A 13,253-nucleotide genomic window follows, 5' to 3' on the forward strand; every position below is an offset into this window, starting at 1 on the left:
AGGTAAATTTGCATGCTGAACAGATGTACAATAATGTATGGTATAATGGTAACTTGATGTTTTTTTAAAAAAAAAAAAACCATTGTAACCTGCGAGATGTTCATTTAGGTAACAACAGCTTGTGATCCGTAAAAAGTTGAAACAGACTGCCATGCAGTAAAACAAGGAACATCTGAATACAAAAGATAATTGCGAAAGCTTCCTCTTGTATTTGGGAATAAATTTCGGGGTTAGCCTCTTAAAAGGCCATTCTGAACCATTGTGATACTTATGACAACAGAGCATGGTGACATGTTTATAGTCAACAGATGAGGTAAATGAGGCTGATCAAAGATTAACCAAATATGCAGTTTGGCGACATTCCTTCAGTTTAAGAAATGCTTGGTGATAGGTTGCAGACATCTATAAAGGGACCCCTTTTCTCTTCAGTTGATTAAACAAATGCACTATTGTATATAAAATCCTGCAGGTCCTTTGCATTCTTTGGTGTAGGAATATGGGAAATGCTGTCCCATTCTCTGATGTTGGGTTATCATCATCCTGACTAAGGATATATGCTGTACAGTTAATTGAAGACTAAAAGGAGGAGCATCTCAACAAGTTACACTTTAATCAACTTGCAAAAGAATTGAAAATGCTAACCAGAGATTCAACAGAAGCTTCTCCTGAGTCTTTCCTGTTTTTACTAAAGCATCCAAATAGTTCGTTCACTGTGGGATATTGGCAGTAGTTTTTTCCAACAATTTCTGAAAGCTTGCTGATGCCAAAAGGCAATCTGGTATATGGATAGAAAGCAGAAGGAGTATTTAATACCAAAATTGCTTTGGAAGTTGAAAATAAGCTTCTGAAAGATCAATCTTGGGAGAAATGCTGACCACCCCCACCCCTGCCAATTTTGAAAATAACTCATCAGGAATCGGAAGTGAATATGAGACCACAATTGACCGAGTGTTTACCATGTATTTGAAGTCCCCACAAAGGCATAAAGCACCCTCTGACTTGCGAACAATGACTAAATGTAATACCCATCTGCTACAAGTACTTGAGGATAGCATTTTTAACTCCTCTAAGTGATCCAATTCTCCATTAACCTGGTCATTCGAGGCTAAAGGTATTGTGTGGGCTTTGAAAAATTAATTTTGACACTGCGAACTCTTTTAAAGCAATGTAGGTGCTAAAATTAGAATTGTTTCCCAGGCCTGGGGAAAACAAGGGAGCGTATTGGAGATATGAAGAGTCCACTTAAGCACATTGAATGGTATTCTTATTTTGTTGGGTGTAGTACTGGATAGAAAATACAAGGGATTTATATGCATGTAGGTGAAAAATATTTCCAGTAACTGTTCTGCTACCACAAGGAAAGATTACTGATTTACACATTAATTCCAGAAATATCTGGTCTTGTGTCAGAATTTCACTATGAATGTAATTCCACAACTGTGCTGCTACTGATTTTAAGGGTGGGGATTCCAAACTGAAATATGTACGGTGATTAATCATCAAAACCAATGCCCTGTTTAAAAAGGAATAAATGGGAAGGCCGTGAACCATTGCTGACATCATAAAATAGCATGATGCTACCCTTGACTCTGGGATGTTGCTCATTTACATTGGTGCATTCAACTGCTGATGGCGCAGCTAGCTCTGACGGACATCTGCTGTACGACACTGGCAAAAACACTTGACAAACATCATTATAATGTAAGCAACTATGTCTGGCATGTATATGAAAACAATCAGAACAACTGGGCAGTCTGCAACAATTTTGCTAAACTGAGGTGGAAAAATTGTTATGGTGTTGAGTCTGATTCCTGTCCGTTCAAATGGGTGCCACTCCACTGCTACCTGAATTGCACATTTTTGTATTTTCACCATCAGATGGACTAAGTTTCACCACATTTGCGGATCGAGATGACAATTCTAATATCTTACAGTCAGGAAATGAAAGCCTGAGCTATTTAGAAATCTTGAAAGTCCTAGCAATACGCAAAATTTCAGCTAAAGAGGAATCTGACTGCCACAATGATTGCATTTCCTGCTCAGGCCTTGTAGATCTATGATCCATGATACATAACTGTCTGGTGCCTTACAATGTTGAAGGAACTCTAATGAATGCCCAGCACTTGCATTTTTGTAGCAAAATATTCACTTACAAGCAAGTGAATAGTGGTGAGAAGCAGCTCTGACATCAGATAAAGGGCCAGTTTTTCACTTGATAATAAAGCTGTGGCTTTGTAGATAATAGAAGTGCTTCCACACAGTGTTTCCTAGCAACTTTGCCGGACATGTGCATAATTATTTCAAGAGATGCACCTGTATGTCCAGCAGGATTACAAGACCATCCACTCAGTGTATCAGTGAGATTGTAAGCACCCCTTCTCAGTTGCCCAGCCCTGTACATGTTGGCTACTTGTGCAAACTCTTCCCTGCAATGTGCAATGAGCTGTCCACACGTGGCTGGTCACATTGCCTACATAACACCATCCAGAGTTTGTTTTTACTGGTTTTACTGTAATTTAAGTAAAATGGTGTATCTCTGGTAGCATAAATGCAGTGCTGTTAATGGCAGTGTGAGCCTTTATACACAGTCTATTGTTTTTGATGTTACTAGCCCTTAATTCATTGTCTTATGTGATAGTGTTTTCCTTCTTTGCCATTCATACCAGGACTATTTTTGTTAGTGGTGCATACAGTGCCACACTTACTGCAGACCAGCATCTTTGTTAAATATTTTCTTCAGTTTTAATTTTATTCAATTATTTTGTAAACTTTCCCTAGAATTCATTTGTCTGTGTCACCCCAAGTAGAACATGATGGGATCATCTAATTGTGAATTTCTTCTTGTCGGGAATATGATTACCATCGATTCAGCTTCTATTTTTAGTGGTCTGCAAGTACACTTGACAGTTTGCTTCTATTGGAAAATCAGTTCTGCAGCAGAACATCGATAAAAATTATGTGATTTTATTACCTTCCCATTTTCAGTTACGTAGATTTTAGCATTTAGACACCCTCTGATGCATTTATAATGTAACATAACACGACTTTATTGTCTTCCAAGTTAATATTCATAATATTTAAAAGCAGGGTACTGACTTTCAACATTTCTCTGTCACATTGATGTTTCATTGCACTTTTGTACTCATATTTTCTCCAATTCTTCTCATAGCAAGGTCTGTGGTTCAGTTGTTATAACACTTGACTCTTACTTGGAAGTAATAGTGCCTCCAATGGTAGTACTGACTTAGGTTCCCTGTAATTTCCTTATCTCATTTTATTGAGATACCAGATTCGTTCAGTCAGCAAGGGCCTATTGATTAACTCCTTCATTCTCATCCATCTGAGCAAGTGCTTCATTTTTAATAACTGTGATGTTAACACCATGTTAAACTTCGACCTTTTCCCTTCTCACCGTGTCTTGGTGTATCTCTTAAAGAACATGTTTCCCTTGTGAAACTCATATTACTGTTGTGGTGTCAAATCACTCATGGTGTAGTTTGTGCAAAATGGATAATCATTTCCCTCAGTGTAAATGAAAACTAAAAATATAGTAGTATGAGCTGATTTACTGGTAACCCCTGAAAAGGGACGTTCAGCCACTTGCTGCAAGTCTCTCAGTTGGGCACCACTCGGTGACTTGTCTACTCTAATCTACCCCAGTAATATTACTGGCAAAAGGAGATCTATAGTTTAACTAGAAATCCAAGCCATATGTCATTCCTGACATATATTCACATCTTTGAGAAGTGAAGACTAGGGTTGGGGCAGACTAAAAAATTTCAAGGTCTGTATCTCTCATCTTCCAGGTGTGCATTTTACCATTAGACCACCAACCCTAGCTGAAGGTCTGTGATACTATAAGTTTATTCAAATCATTTCTCAGGCATGGTCTGGATACAACTATAAATGTTAATACATCAAGATATGGATATCAATACTTCACCAATAACAGTTGTAATAATAAACCAATAGTAATAGATTAAAATCACATTTCCTATTTGGTTTTACCAGTATGTAGCTACAAGAATATCCTTGTCACTGCATATTGTAAAATCTCAGTCGGGGCAGATTGCATTCAGGTTCTGAAGTCTAGCAGATGTTCTTCAGTTTGTGGCAGTCCACAGTCACATCTTTCAACTGCCTTTAACAAGACTGGTTTTATATCTCAAAACTCCCATTTTCAGTCAATTAAGGAACTTAAAGTTGTATATGGAAGATGAAAACCAATAGATAGGGCCTCCTTCAGCTCCAGTAATGGGGCTGGTTCTTGCTCTCACCACAGATGACTCAGTGTGAAAGTGACTAAATCTTTCGTCTTAAGTGTTAGTTCTTTTTTTTGTGTGTTGTGCTGCTTAATTTGCCAGATGTATTTCTTAATATTATTTCCTGGCAAACCATTTTTCGTGCTTACGTGATTCTTTTGTTAGGATAAAATATGAAATGGAGCATTGATTTTTTTTCCCCCCAGGTTTTTGATTTACGCCAGTGTCACAAGCAGATGCAGCAGCAAGCAATGACTGCTCAGGCTGCTGCAGCAGCTCAGGCAGCAGCCGTGGCAGGGCACATCCCAGGCCCACACTCTGTCGGCGGCATTGCACCTGCTATCAGTAAGCAAAAAATGAATGTTGATTTGAATTTTTGTGCCACCAAATTCTATATAGCAGTTAAAAAATCTAATTTTAAGTCGTGAATATTGAAACACTGTTTATAAAATCGGTATTGAATAAGTAAAGCAAACCAAACAGATTTTTCTGTGTGTGCATAAATCGATGTCTATTAGTAGAGTCGAAACAGTGGTCTTCTCCATTTTTGGGGATGGAGGTGTGGCAGGGGTCATGTGATACATACTACCTGACATACTATAGCAAAGTAAACCTTTGCAGATACACACTTCGAAGTTTTCCTGTGTGATATGAAAAATCTGATGGAGGCTTGTCTGTCACTTTTTGGGATACCAAAATATGAATACATTCAAAGTGTTTTTCAAAATGTTCTCTTTGTCATCATCACTCTTTCCACTAGTTTATTTATGGAAAAACCTATATGGGGCAGGTAAATGTAAATGGAGATATGTCACTACTAACCAGACTATTGAGAGGATCAAGGAAGGGGTGTGAGATGAGGGCGAAGAAGAACAATGGGGTGAAATGTGTAGGTATGCAAATATGCACAGTGGAAGTTGTTGGTTCCTATATCCATAAGGAGGGACAAAATACGTTAAGAAAGTAGCACAGTGAGAGACCCAAGGATGCGAAAAATTTAAAGGAATGGAGATATGGGATAACTATTGTGGAGTTAAAAAGTGCTAGGTGGTATCTAGAACATATGGGGGAGGTTACAAGAGGATGGAATGAACAAGGATGGGAGCGACTGTGGAGGATGGGGACCAACCAAAAGTGAGGTTTGAGATGGTGCCGGCTGTAAAGCAGCTGTTAAAGTAAACCACAGTCTGCTGAGCAGCATGATCTACAATTACTCAAATGTAGTAAAGGTAGTGGAGACCCATGGGTAGCGAGTTACGTTGCTCCAAAAAAGAGAAGGGACTCGAGCGCCGCCGCCACAACCAGGTCTGACCCCGAGTACAAGCATTCTGGTGACACCGAGGCGCCACAGCCAGTGCTCCTGGTAGCTTCTCCCCGAGCAATACCTTCTATGTACATATGGATTAGTGGATCCCCCTTGCATGCTCATCACCAGCAATGTACTGATAGATGCCGTCGGACACCTTCCTTCCCACTGCCTGCAATCGAAAGGCATGGGTCTTCGTCCGTACCTCCACAGCACTGTCCGGGGCGTTTCTGTCCATACATACCTGTTTTTGGGGGGAGGAGGAAGGTATGGTATCAGGCTCAGCGGAAATTAAATATCCGCTGGAGGAAATGGACCTAAGTGGCCAGTAGAGGACATAGTTTCACAGCAGCACTGCATGCTCATAACGAGTTCGCCACCCATCTCACCACATAAATATGCTGGCCAGTAGTGTTCTTCACACCCCATGTAAATATGGCTGACCTGCAAACAGTCAGTCTGTTCTGTACTTGCATCTGATATTGCTGATTACTGTCATTTCTGTACTATGAACTAATAACAACCTAGCTTGCCACTTGGTTCTTCTACCTGATAGTGTTTTGGATTGTCTCCCTCTCTTTGTTTTTGGCTTGTTGACATAATTGTGGTGAAGGTTCTTTCTTAACTCTCTTTGTTGCCTAGGTTGCTTAAGTGGTTTTTCTAGTCTGTTATTTCCTCTGCTGTCGGTCAGTTGTGTTTAGCTCGACTACTGCTTGGTAGTGTGTTCTCTTACACAGACAGCCCTTCCACCTTGCGCTTCACCTGTTTCTCCCCTGAGTACCGACATGTGCTCTGATATCCAGCTACATGTGTACATAACACACTTAACAAATTAATGTAAATGGCTAGATTAAAAATTTACTCACCTTGAGGCAGCAGGAGAAAACACTCACACAAAGGTTTAACTTTTACAACCTTCAGAACCAGTAGTTCCTTCTTCTGGGAGAGGAATTGAAGGGCAAGGATGAGGAGTGAAGGAAAAGGATGGATAGGTTTAGGAAAATGGATACAGCTCAGAGAAGTCACCCAGGGTCAATGGAGATTTAGCAGACAGGGTGAGAAGGAAAGACCAACTGTTGGGGACTGCACCAGATGAGATTTGAAAACTTGAGAGCTTAAAGGTGGAAGACAGAGTAGTATGCAAGACAGAGATTACTACTAAATCATCATGCACAAGAATGAAAAGCTAAGTGTGTTGCATGTAAAAGAGGTGGGAGGGGGATGGTGAAAAATAGACGGGGCAGGAAATGACAGATGTAGGAAATTACAATGGAGTGAAAAAAAGGAGTAGTTACTGTGAAGAAATGCTGAGATGGAAGGCATTTACATAAATTAAGGTCAGGTGGGTGGTGAGCACCAAGTACATGATACAGCACTAGTTCCCACTTGTTGAGTTAGGAGAAACTGGTATCTGGGGGAAGAATCCAGATGGCACGTGTGGTGAAACAGGCGCTGAGCTTATGGCTCTCATGTTGTAGAGCATGCTCTGCAACAGGATAACGTGTGTTACCAGTATACACCCTCTGCCTATGCCCTGACTGATAACTGGGTGGTAGTCATGCTGATGTGAAAGGCTGAACAGTGTTTACATAACAGCTAGTATATCACGTGTTGTTTCACAGGTGCCTCTCCCTTTGATAATATAAGTTTTGCACGTTACAGGGCTGGAATAAGTGATGTTAAAAGGATGCGTAGGAAAAGTCTTGCAGCAGGGACAGTCACAGGGTTAGGAGTCATGGGGTAGAGAGATGGGTGTAGGAGGAGCATAGGGTCTGACAAGAATATTGCGGTGATGGGAGGGTGACAAAAAGCTCTTCTAGGTGTGGTTGGCAAAATCTCAGACAGAATGGATCTCATTTCAGGGCATGATATTAGGAATCCATAACCTTGTTGAAGTAGCTGATTGATACATATAAGACCAGGAGAATACAGGGTGGCAGGTGGTGTGCTCCGAAGTTGTTTTTTGGAGGGATCAGCAGTACCAAAATTTGATGTGGTGGCCTGGGAAATCTGCTTTTGAACTAGACTGTTGCAGTAATTACATCCAGTAAAGGCTGAGGTGTGAATGTTGATGTATTGCTTTAAAGAGTCTGCATCTGAACAAATATGTTTGCCTCAAATGCCAAGGCTGTATGGGAGGGAATGTTTGACATGGAAAGGATGGCAACCATCAAAATGTAAGTACTGTTGTTTGTTAGTAGGTTTAAGTGTGGTACAATGTCAAATGACCACACTTGGAGCAGGAGAAGCACCACAGGAAATTTTAATTTCCACTGTTTGAACTTTTACAAATAAAATCATAAATCTTTGTCAGCATGACCAGAAAGGATTCAGGATTCACACTCATAGCATTGGAAGTTCAAAAACATAATTTTTTTTTTTTTTTTTACATGTGACATTTCATCATTTTTTCACTTACTATTGGCTGTATTTGTTGCTATAGGTACACTTTTCTTCATAAGTAAGAGAGAATCTTCGATGAATTTTGCACAGCATACTAACCATACTTACAGATCTATGAAACTTTAGAATTTTCCAATTTGTTAAAAACTGTGGTAAAAATTGAGGTACAGTAAAAATTCATTTATACATTTTTATACTTTTTTCTCACTTATACGGTTTTTTTCCCAGCAAAATATCCACAGTGTGCACAAGTTAAGGCACAGTGTTTCAGAGTGGATTGCTGGGAAGTGGATTGGTAAGGCCGCTATTAGACTATAATAAAATTTGGTAGTGTAATAAGGAACTTTATCAAAGTTAGGCATTTATCAAATTTTCTTTGATCAAATCTAGCGCCTCACTTTAGATTTGATCAAAGGAAGCATTCGTTTCACATTTACTGCTTGGAGAAATAAACTGCTTGGAGCTATAGCACCACTGCAGCTGTCTGACACATAATGTTTTCCAGTATGACTCCCAAATTTACATGGTACGTCGCATATATAACAAAATTGGTGGAAATATTTGAGGCAGATACAAAAACAAAATAAAAAGAGAGCTATAAAAAAATTGCAGATGCTATTAGCCATGAATTATGGCCAGGATATACCCCCAAGATAATAAAGGAGAAAATCTACAACTTCTGTGGAAATAAAAATTTTTCATGACTGCAGTACGTATGAAATTTATTTTCCTTCACATATTCCTCCTTCAGTGCATTATAAATAGCTTCAAGCATTTCTGGTATTGTTTTCATCAATGTGCACTGCAGCATTAGAGCGCTATACCAGCACTGTAAACTAGAGTAGCTAGAAATCACAGTATTATGGTAAGTCTGTCTTTTGCGGATGTTCCATGTCTGAGGAGAGTGTTCAGCTTCATAATATGAGGAGCCACTTTCTTGAGTACATATTGAAATGTACTTTCGTCCATTTCCATAGGGATTTTCATGCAACTTTATGTCCTCGACTTGCAGCTCCCATAGCAAATTTTGTTGTATATCTTTCGCATTTCGCCGTGAAGTCCACAGCTTCACCCAAGTAAGTTTCCTTTTCTTCTGCTTTTCATGCAGATGCAATTGCAGTGCAAGCAACTGCAGACCAGGTATAATTTTACTTACGGCTTCGGTGGTTTAGTGTGTTGATGTTGGCAACAACCATTCATGGCTGGGAATTCATTTCACCACAAAGTGTGACATTTAACAATGCAGTAAATACATTAGAAATAATGAAACAATTTGTGATGTGCCACAATGTTTCTGATGAAATAATGACAGAGTTATCCCATTTTGAGGGTACAGTGTATGCTATTGCCGCATCAAAGAAAAAAAACAAGCAAAAATTACATACTTTTTTTTTACAAAATAACGTTTTTTTCTGTGTAGAGGTTTACATTTTTCTTTATATCCTTGTTAAGTATGGTACCTAGTAAGCCTGTATAATGTTCTGTAGAACGTAACTTTTTATTTACTGGATTTTTCATTTGTGTTTTCCAATTAATTTGATAGTATGGTGCTATATTTCATGTATACGTGTTTCACACTTATACTCTTTTTTTCTGTAGTCCATTGAAAAACATATAAATAAAGTTTTACTGCAATTAACTATAAAATTTGAGTTAAACATGAAGTTTAAAATGTAACAGCTTTTTCATTGCTTCATAAAGTAAGTAAATTCTAGAGTTTCATACACCTGTAAGTATGATTTGTATGCTGTGCAAAATTCATCAAAGAATCTCTCTTACTTATGAAGAAAAGTGTACCTGTAGCAACAAATGCGGCCAATAGTCAGTGAAAAAAATGATGAAATTTCACATATAAAAAATTTATATTGTTATGTTTTTGAACTTCCACTGCTGTGAGTGTGAATACTTTATCCTTCCTGGTCATGCTGACGAAGTTTTATGAATTTATATGTAAAAGTATAGACAGTGGAAATTAAAATGTGCTGTGGTGCCTCTCCTGCTAAGTCGGCCAGACTGACTTTCTAACCCTCTTAATGTGAACAGAAGTGCGTAGCGGGCTTTCAGTGACGATGAGATCAACATCAAGAAAAGTGGCTTGGAATTTGGAATAAGAACATGACAAATTTAATTGGAAGAAGGTATGTAGAAGTTCCAGGAATTTTAACAGGTCAGCCTTATCATGAGTCCATATGGCAAAGGTGTCATCATTGTATCTAAACCAAAACAGGGGCTGAAGGCTTATGGATCCCAGGAATGTCTCCTGCAAGTGAGCCGTGAAAGGTTGGATTAGGAAGGAGCCATCCTGGTTCCTATGGCCGTACACACATTTCCATCCACATTAAAACTACTAACAGACAACAGTACTTACATTTTGGCAGTTTCCATCCTTTCCTAGTCAAATGTTCCCTTCCATACAGCCTTGGCATTTGAGGCAAACATATTTGTTTGAATGCAAACTCTTTAGAGCAATATATCACCATTCTCACCTAAGCCTTCACTGGACGTAATTACCCCAACAGCCGAAGTTCAAATGTACATTTCCCGGGTCATCACATCCAATCCTGGTACTGCTGATCCCTCCAAAAAACAACTTCGGTGCACATTACTTGTCACCCAGTGTTGCCCTGGTCTTGAATAAATTAATCAGCTACTATCTTGAATGTATACATCAGCTACTTTGACAAGGTCACGACTTTGTAAAATAATGCCCTGAAATGAGATCCATTCTGTCTGAGATTTTGCCTACCATACCTAGAATAGCTTTTCATCATGCTCACAACATCCTCAATATCCTTGTCAAACCCGCTGCTCCTTCTGCACCCGTCTCTCTACCCACTGGCTCCTACCCCTGTGACTGTCCTCACTGCAAAAATTGCCCTGTGCACCGTCCTACTACGACTTATTCCAGTCCTGTGACTGGCAAGATGTATATTATCAAAGGGAGAGCCACCTGTGAAACGACACATCATATACCAGCTGTTATGTTAACACTGTTTGGCCTTTTACATTAGCTTGACTACCACCCAGTTATCAGTCAGGGCATAGGCAGAGGGTGTATACTGGCAACACTCAATACCCTGTTGCAGAGCATGTTCTACAACATAAGAGCCGAGACCTCGGCACCTGTTTCATCACATGTTCCATCTGGATTCTTCCCCCAGATACCAGTTTCTCCGAACTCAACAAGTGGGAACTAGTGCTACAATATGGCCTTGGTTCTCGCCACCCATCTGGCCTTATATTACGTAAATTGCTTCCGTCCCAGCATTTCTTCACAGTAACTACTCCTTTTTTCTTGCCATTTTAGTTTTCTACATATGTCATTTCCTGACCTGTCTATTTTTGGCCGTCCCCCCTCCCACCTCTTTTACACGCAACACACTTAGTTTTTCACAGCTATTAACTTGTGCACAATGTTTTAGAAGCTGCATCTTTTGGCTTAAGTATCTTGACAGTGTGATTTTTGGGTGATTGTCATAAGTAATTCAGCAGGTGATTTTCCAGTTTTTGGAATTGGAGTTGTGTGATAAGAATTAGAATGTTCTGTATAGCATCTTGCTTGTTCCCTTGTCCCCACTTAGCCCTTTTCATGTCGTCCTTGAAAGTCCTGACAAGTCTTTCTTCTTCACCATTTAAAGCAAGGTGAAATTGAGGTGTAGTCAGGTGGTGTGTGTGATTCATGTCATAGAATTTTTGAATTTCTTTGATACAAATTTTGTACCATTGTCAGAAACTGTGGTATTGGGGAATCATCATATAGCAAAGATTTTTTTGACTGCTTTTGTTGTGGCTTGTTGCTGAGGTTATGTCAAATATATAACGGAAATATGACATGCATTCACAAATATGGACCAGGATGTTTTCCAGAATGGTTCAACGTAGTTAGTATGAATTCCTTTCCCATGCTTCAGTTGTTTGGGACCTTTTGAAGATCCTTTTTGGGGTTTGGTTTTGCCATTTGACAAAGTTCACATTGTACGACCATTTCTTCAATTTCTTAGTCAATTTTTGGCCACCAACAATATCTTCTTGGCATTTAATTGGAAGGAGAAACAGCATTGGTCATTTTTTTTTTTTTTAATCCGCAAAATGGATTTTCGGTCACTTAGTGACCATCCTCAGTGCTGTAATATACAATTAAAATTGATAGGCACTGGTATCAACAAGCTTAGATTGCTCTAAGCTTGTTGATACCAGTGCCTACCAATTTTAATTGTATATTACAGCACTGAGGATGGTCACTAAGTGACCGAAAATCGATTTTGTGGATGATAAAACAAAAAAATACGACCAATGCTGTTTCTCCTTCCAATTATATCCATTATCTGGTCATGGTGCACAGAACACTCCATGGAGTCGCCAATCAATTCTTGGCATTTGTTTCATTCTGATAATGCGCCTGTGTCCCTCGTGAAGTTTCTTCAAAATCTTTTTACGGTAGCTTTTGGGTATGATAACCATTGTGAAATCTGTCTGAAGAAGTGACAAGCCATGGTGGTGATGATGGCAGTCCTTTTGCTAAAACGTGGCTTCAAAAATTTTTTTGTCTTTTGGCAAATAGTCTGGCGATGTTCTTCACATAATGCAGAACCATTTTTAAGCTGCATCTTTGCTCATGGCTTCTCGAAACTTTCTGTGATCAACTGAAAATGAATTGATCTATTTATTAATTTCTTCATTAATCTGCAAGCAAAATTCTTTGGACGTACTGAATTTTTCATCTGGACCTGCAGGCAGCCTGCATAAGACATCAGCTTTGCAATGTTTTTCTGTTGGCCTGTATCTGATGTATTAGTTATATCTCATCAATGTGACTGGCCATCTTTGTTATCTCTGAACTGTCATTACTGGAATATTGCAACCATGGGCTTGTGATTGGCAAACAGTTGATGCCTTCTTCCATACAAGTATTGGTGAAATATCCTGATCTCATAAATTATGAATAGTGCTATATCTGGCCTGATGTTTATTTAAAGTTTTGGAAGTAAAAGTGATAGGTTTTCTGATCCATGTGAATACTTGTGGACAATACTGCTTGCATTCCATTCAAAGAAGCACCAGTGGCTAATACCACAGTTTTAGTTCTGTGAAAGTGCAACAGTTTAGTTTCCTAAGTAATTTCCTTCTTGAGCTTAAGCAATGCTTCTGCTTCTTGCTTGGTCCATTTGAACTGTGCATTTGTCTTTCAAAGTTGATTCAGTGGTCCATCAATTCCAGCAAATCACTTGATGAATTTGTTGTAGTTATTTACTTTTCCAGTGAAAGATTTTAGTTCCTGGATA

The 13,253-nt window shown here is 39.1% G+C and overlaps 1 protein-coding gene across 3 annotated transcripts in view; it reads left to right on the forward strand.

Moving 5' to 3' along the window:
* The window catches only part of LOC126481087 (mothers against decapentaplegic homolog 4), a 167,435-nt gene that overhangs the window by 127,977 nt on the left and 26,205 nt on the right, over positions 1 to 13,253 (forward strand). For all 3 annotated transcript variants that reach the window (XM_050104589.1, XM_050104588.1, XM_050104590.1), the window contains one exon: positions 4,469 to 4,607. In XM_050104589.1, the coding sequence (XP_049960546.1) occupies positions 4,469 to 4,607 (139 nt within the window). The remainder of the gene's footprint in view (positions 1 to 4,468; positions 4,608 to 13,253) is intronic.

Source organism: Schistocerca serialis, chromosome 5 (genome assembly GCF_023864345.2).
Source record: "Schistocerca serialis cubense isolate TAMUIC-IGC-003099 chromosome 5, iqSchSeri2.2, whole genome shotgun sequence".
NCBI lineage: Eukaryota > Metazoa > Arthropoda > Insecta > Orthoptera > Acrididae > Schistocerca > Schistocerca serialis.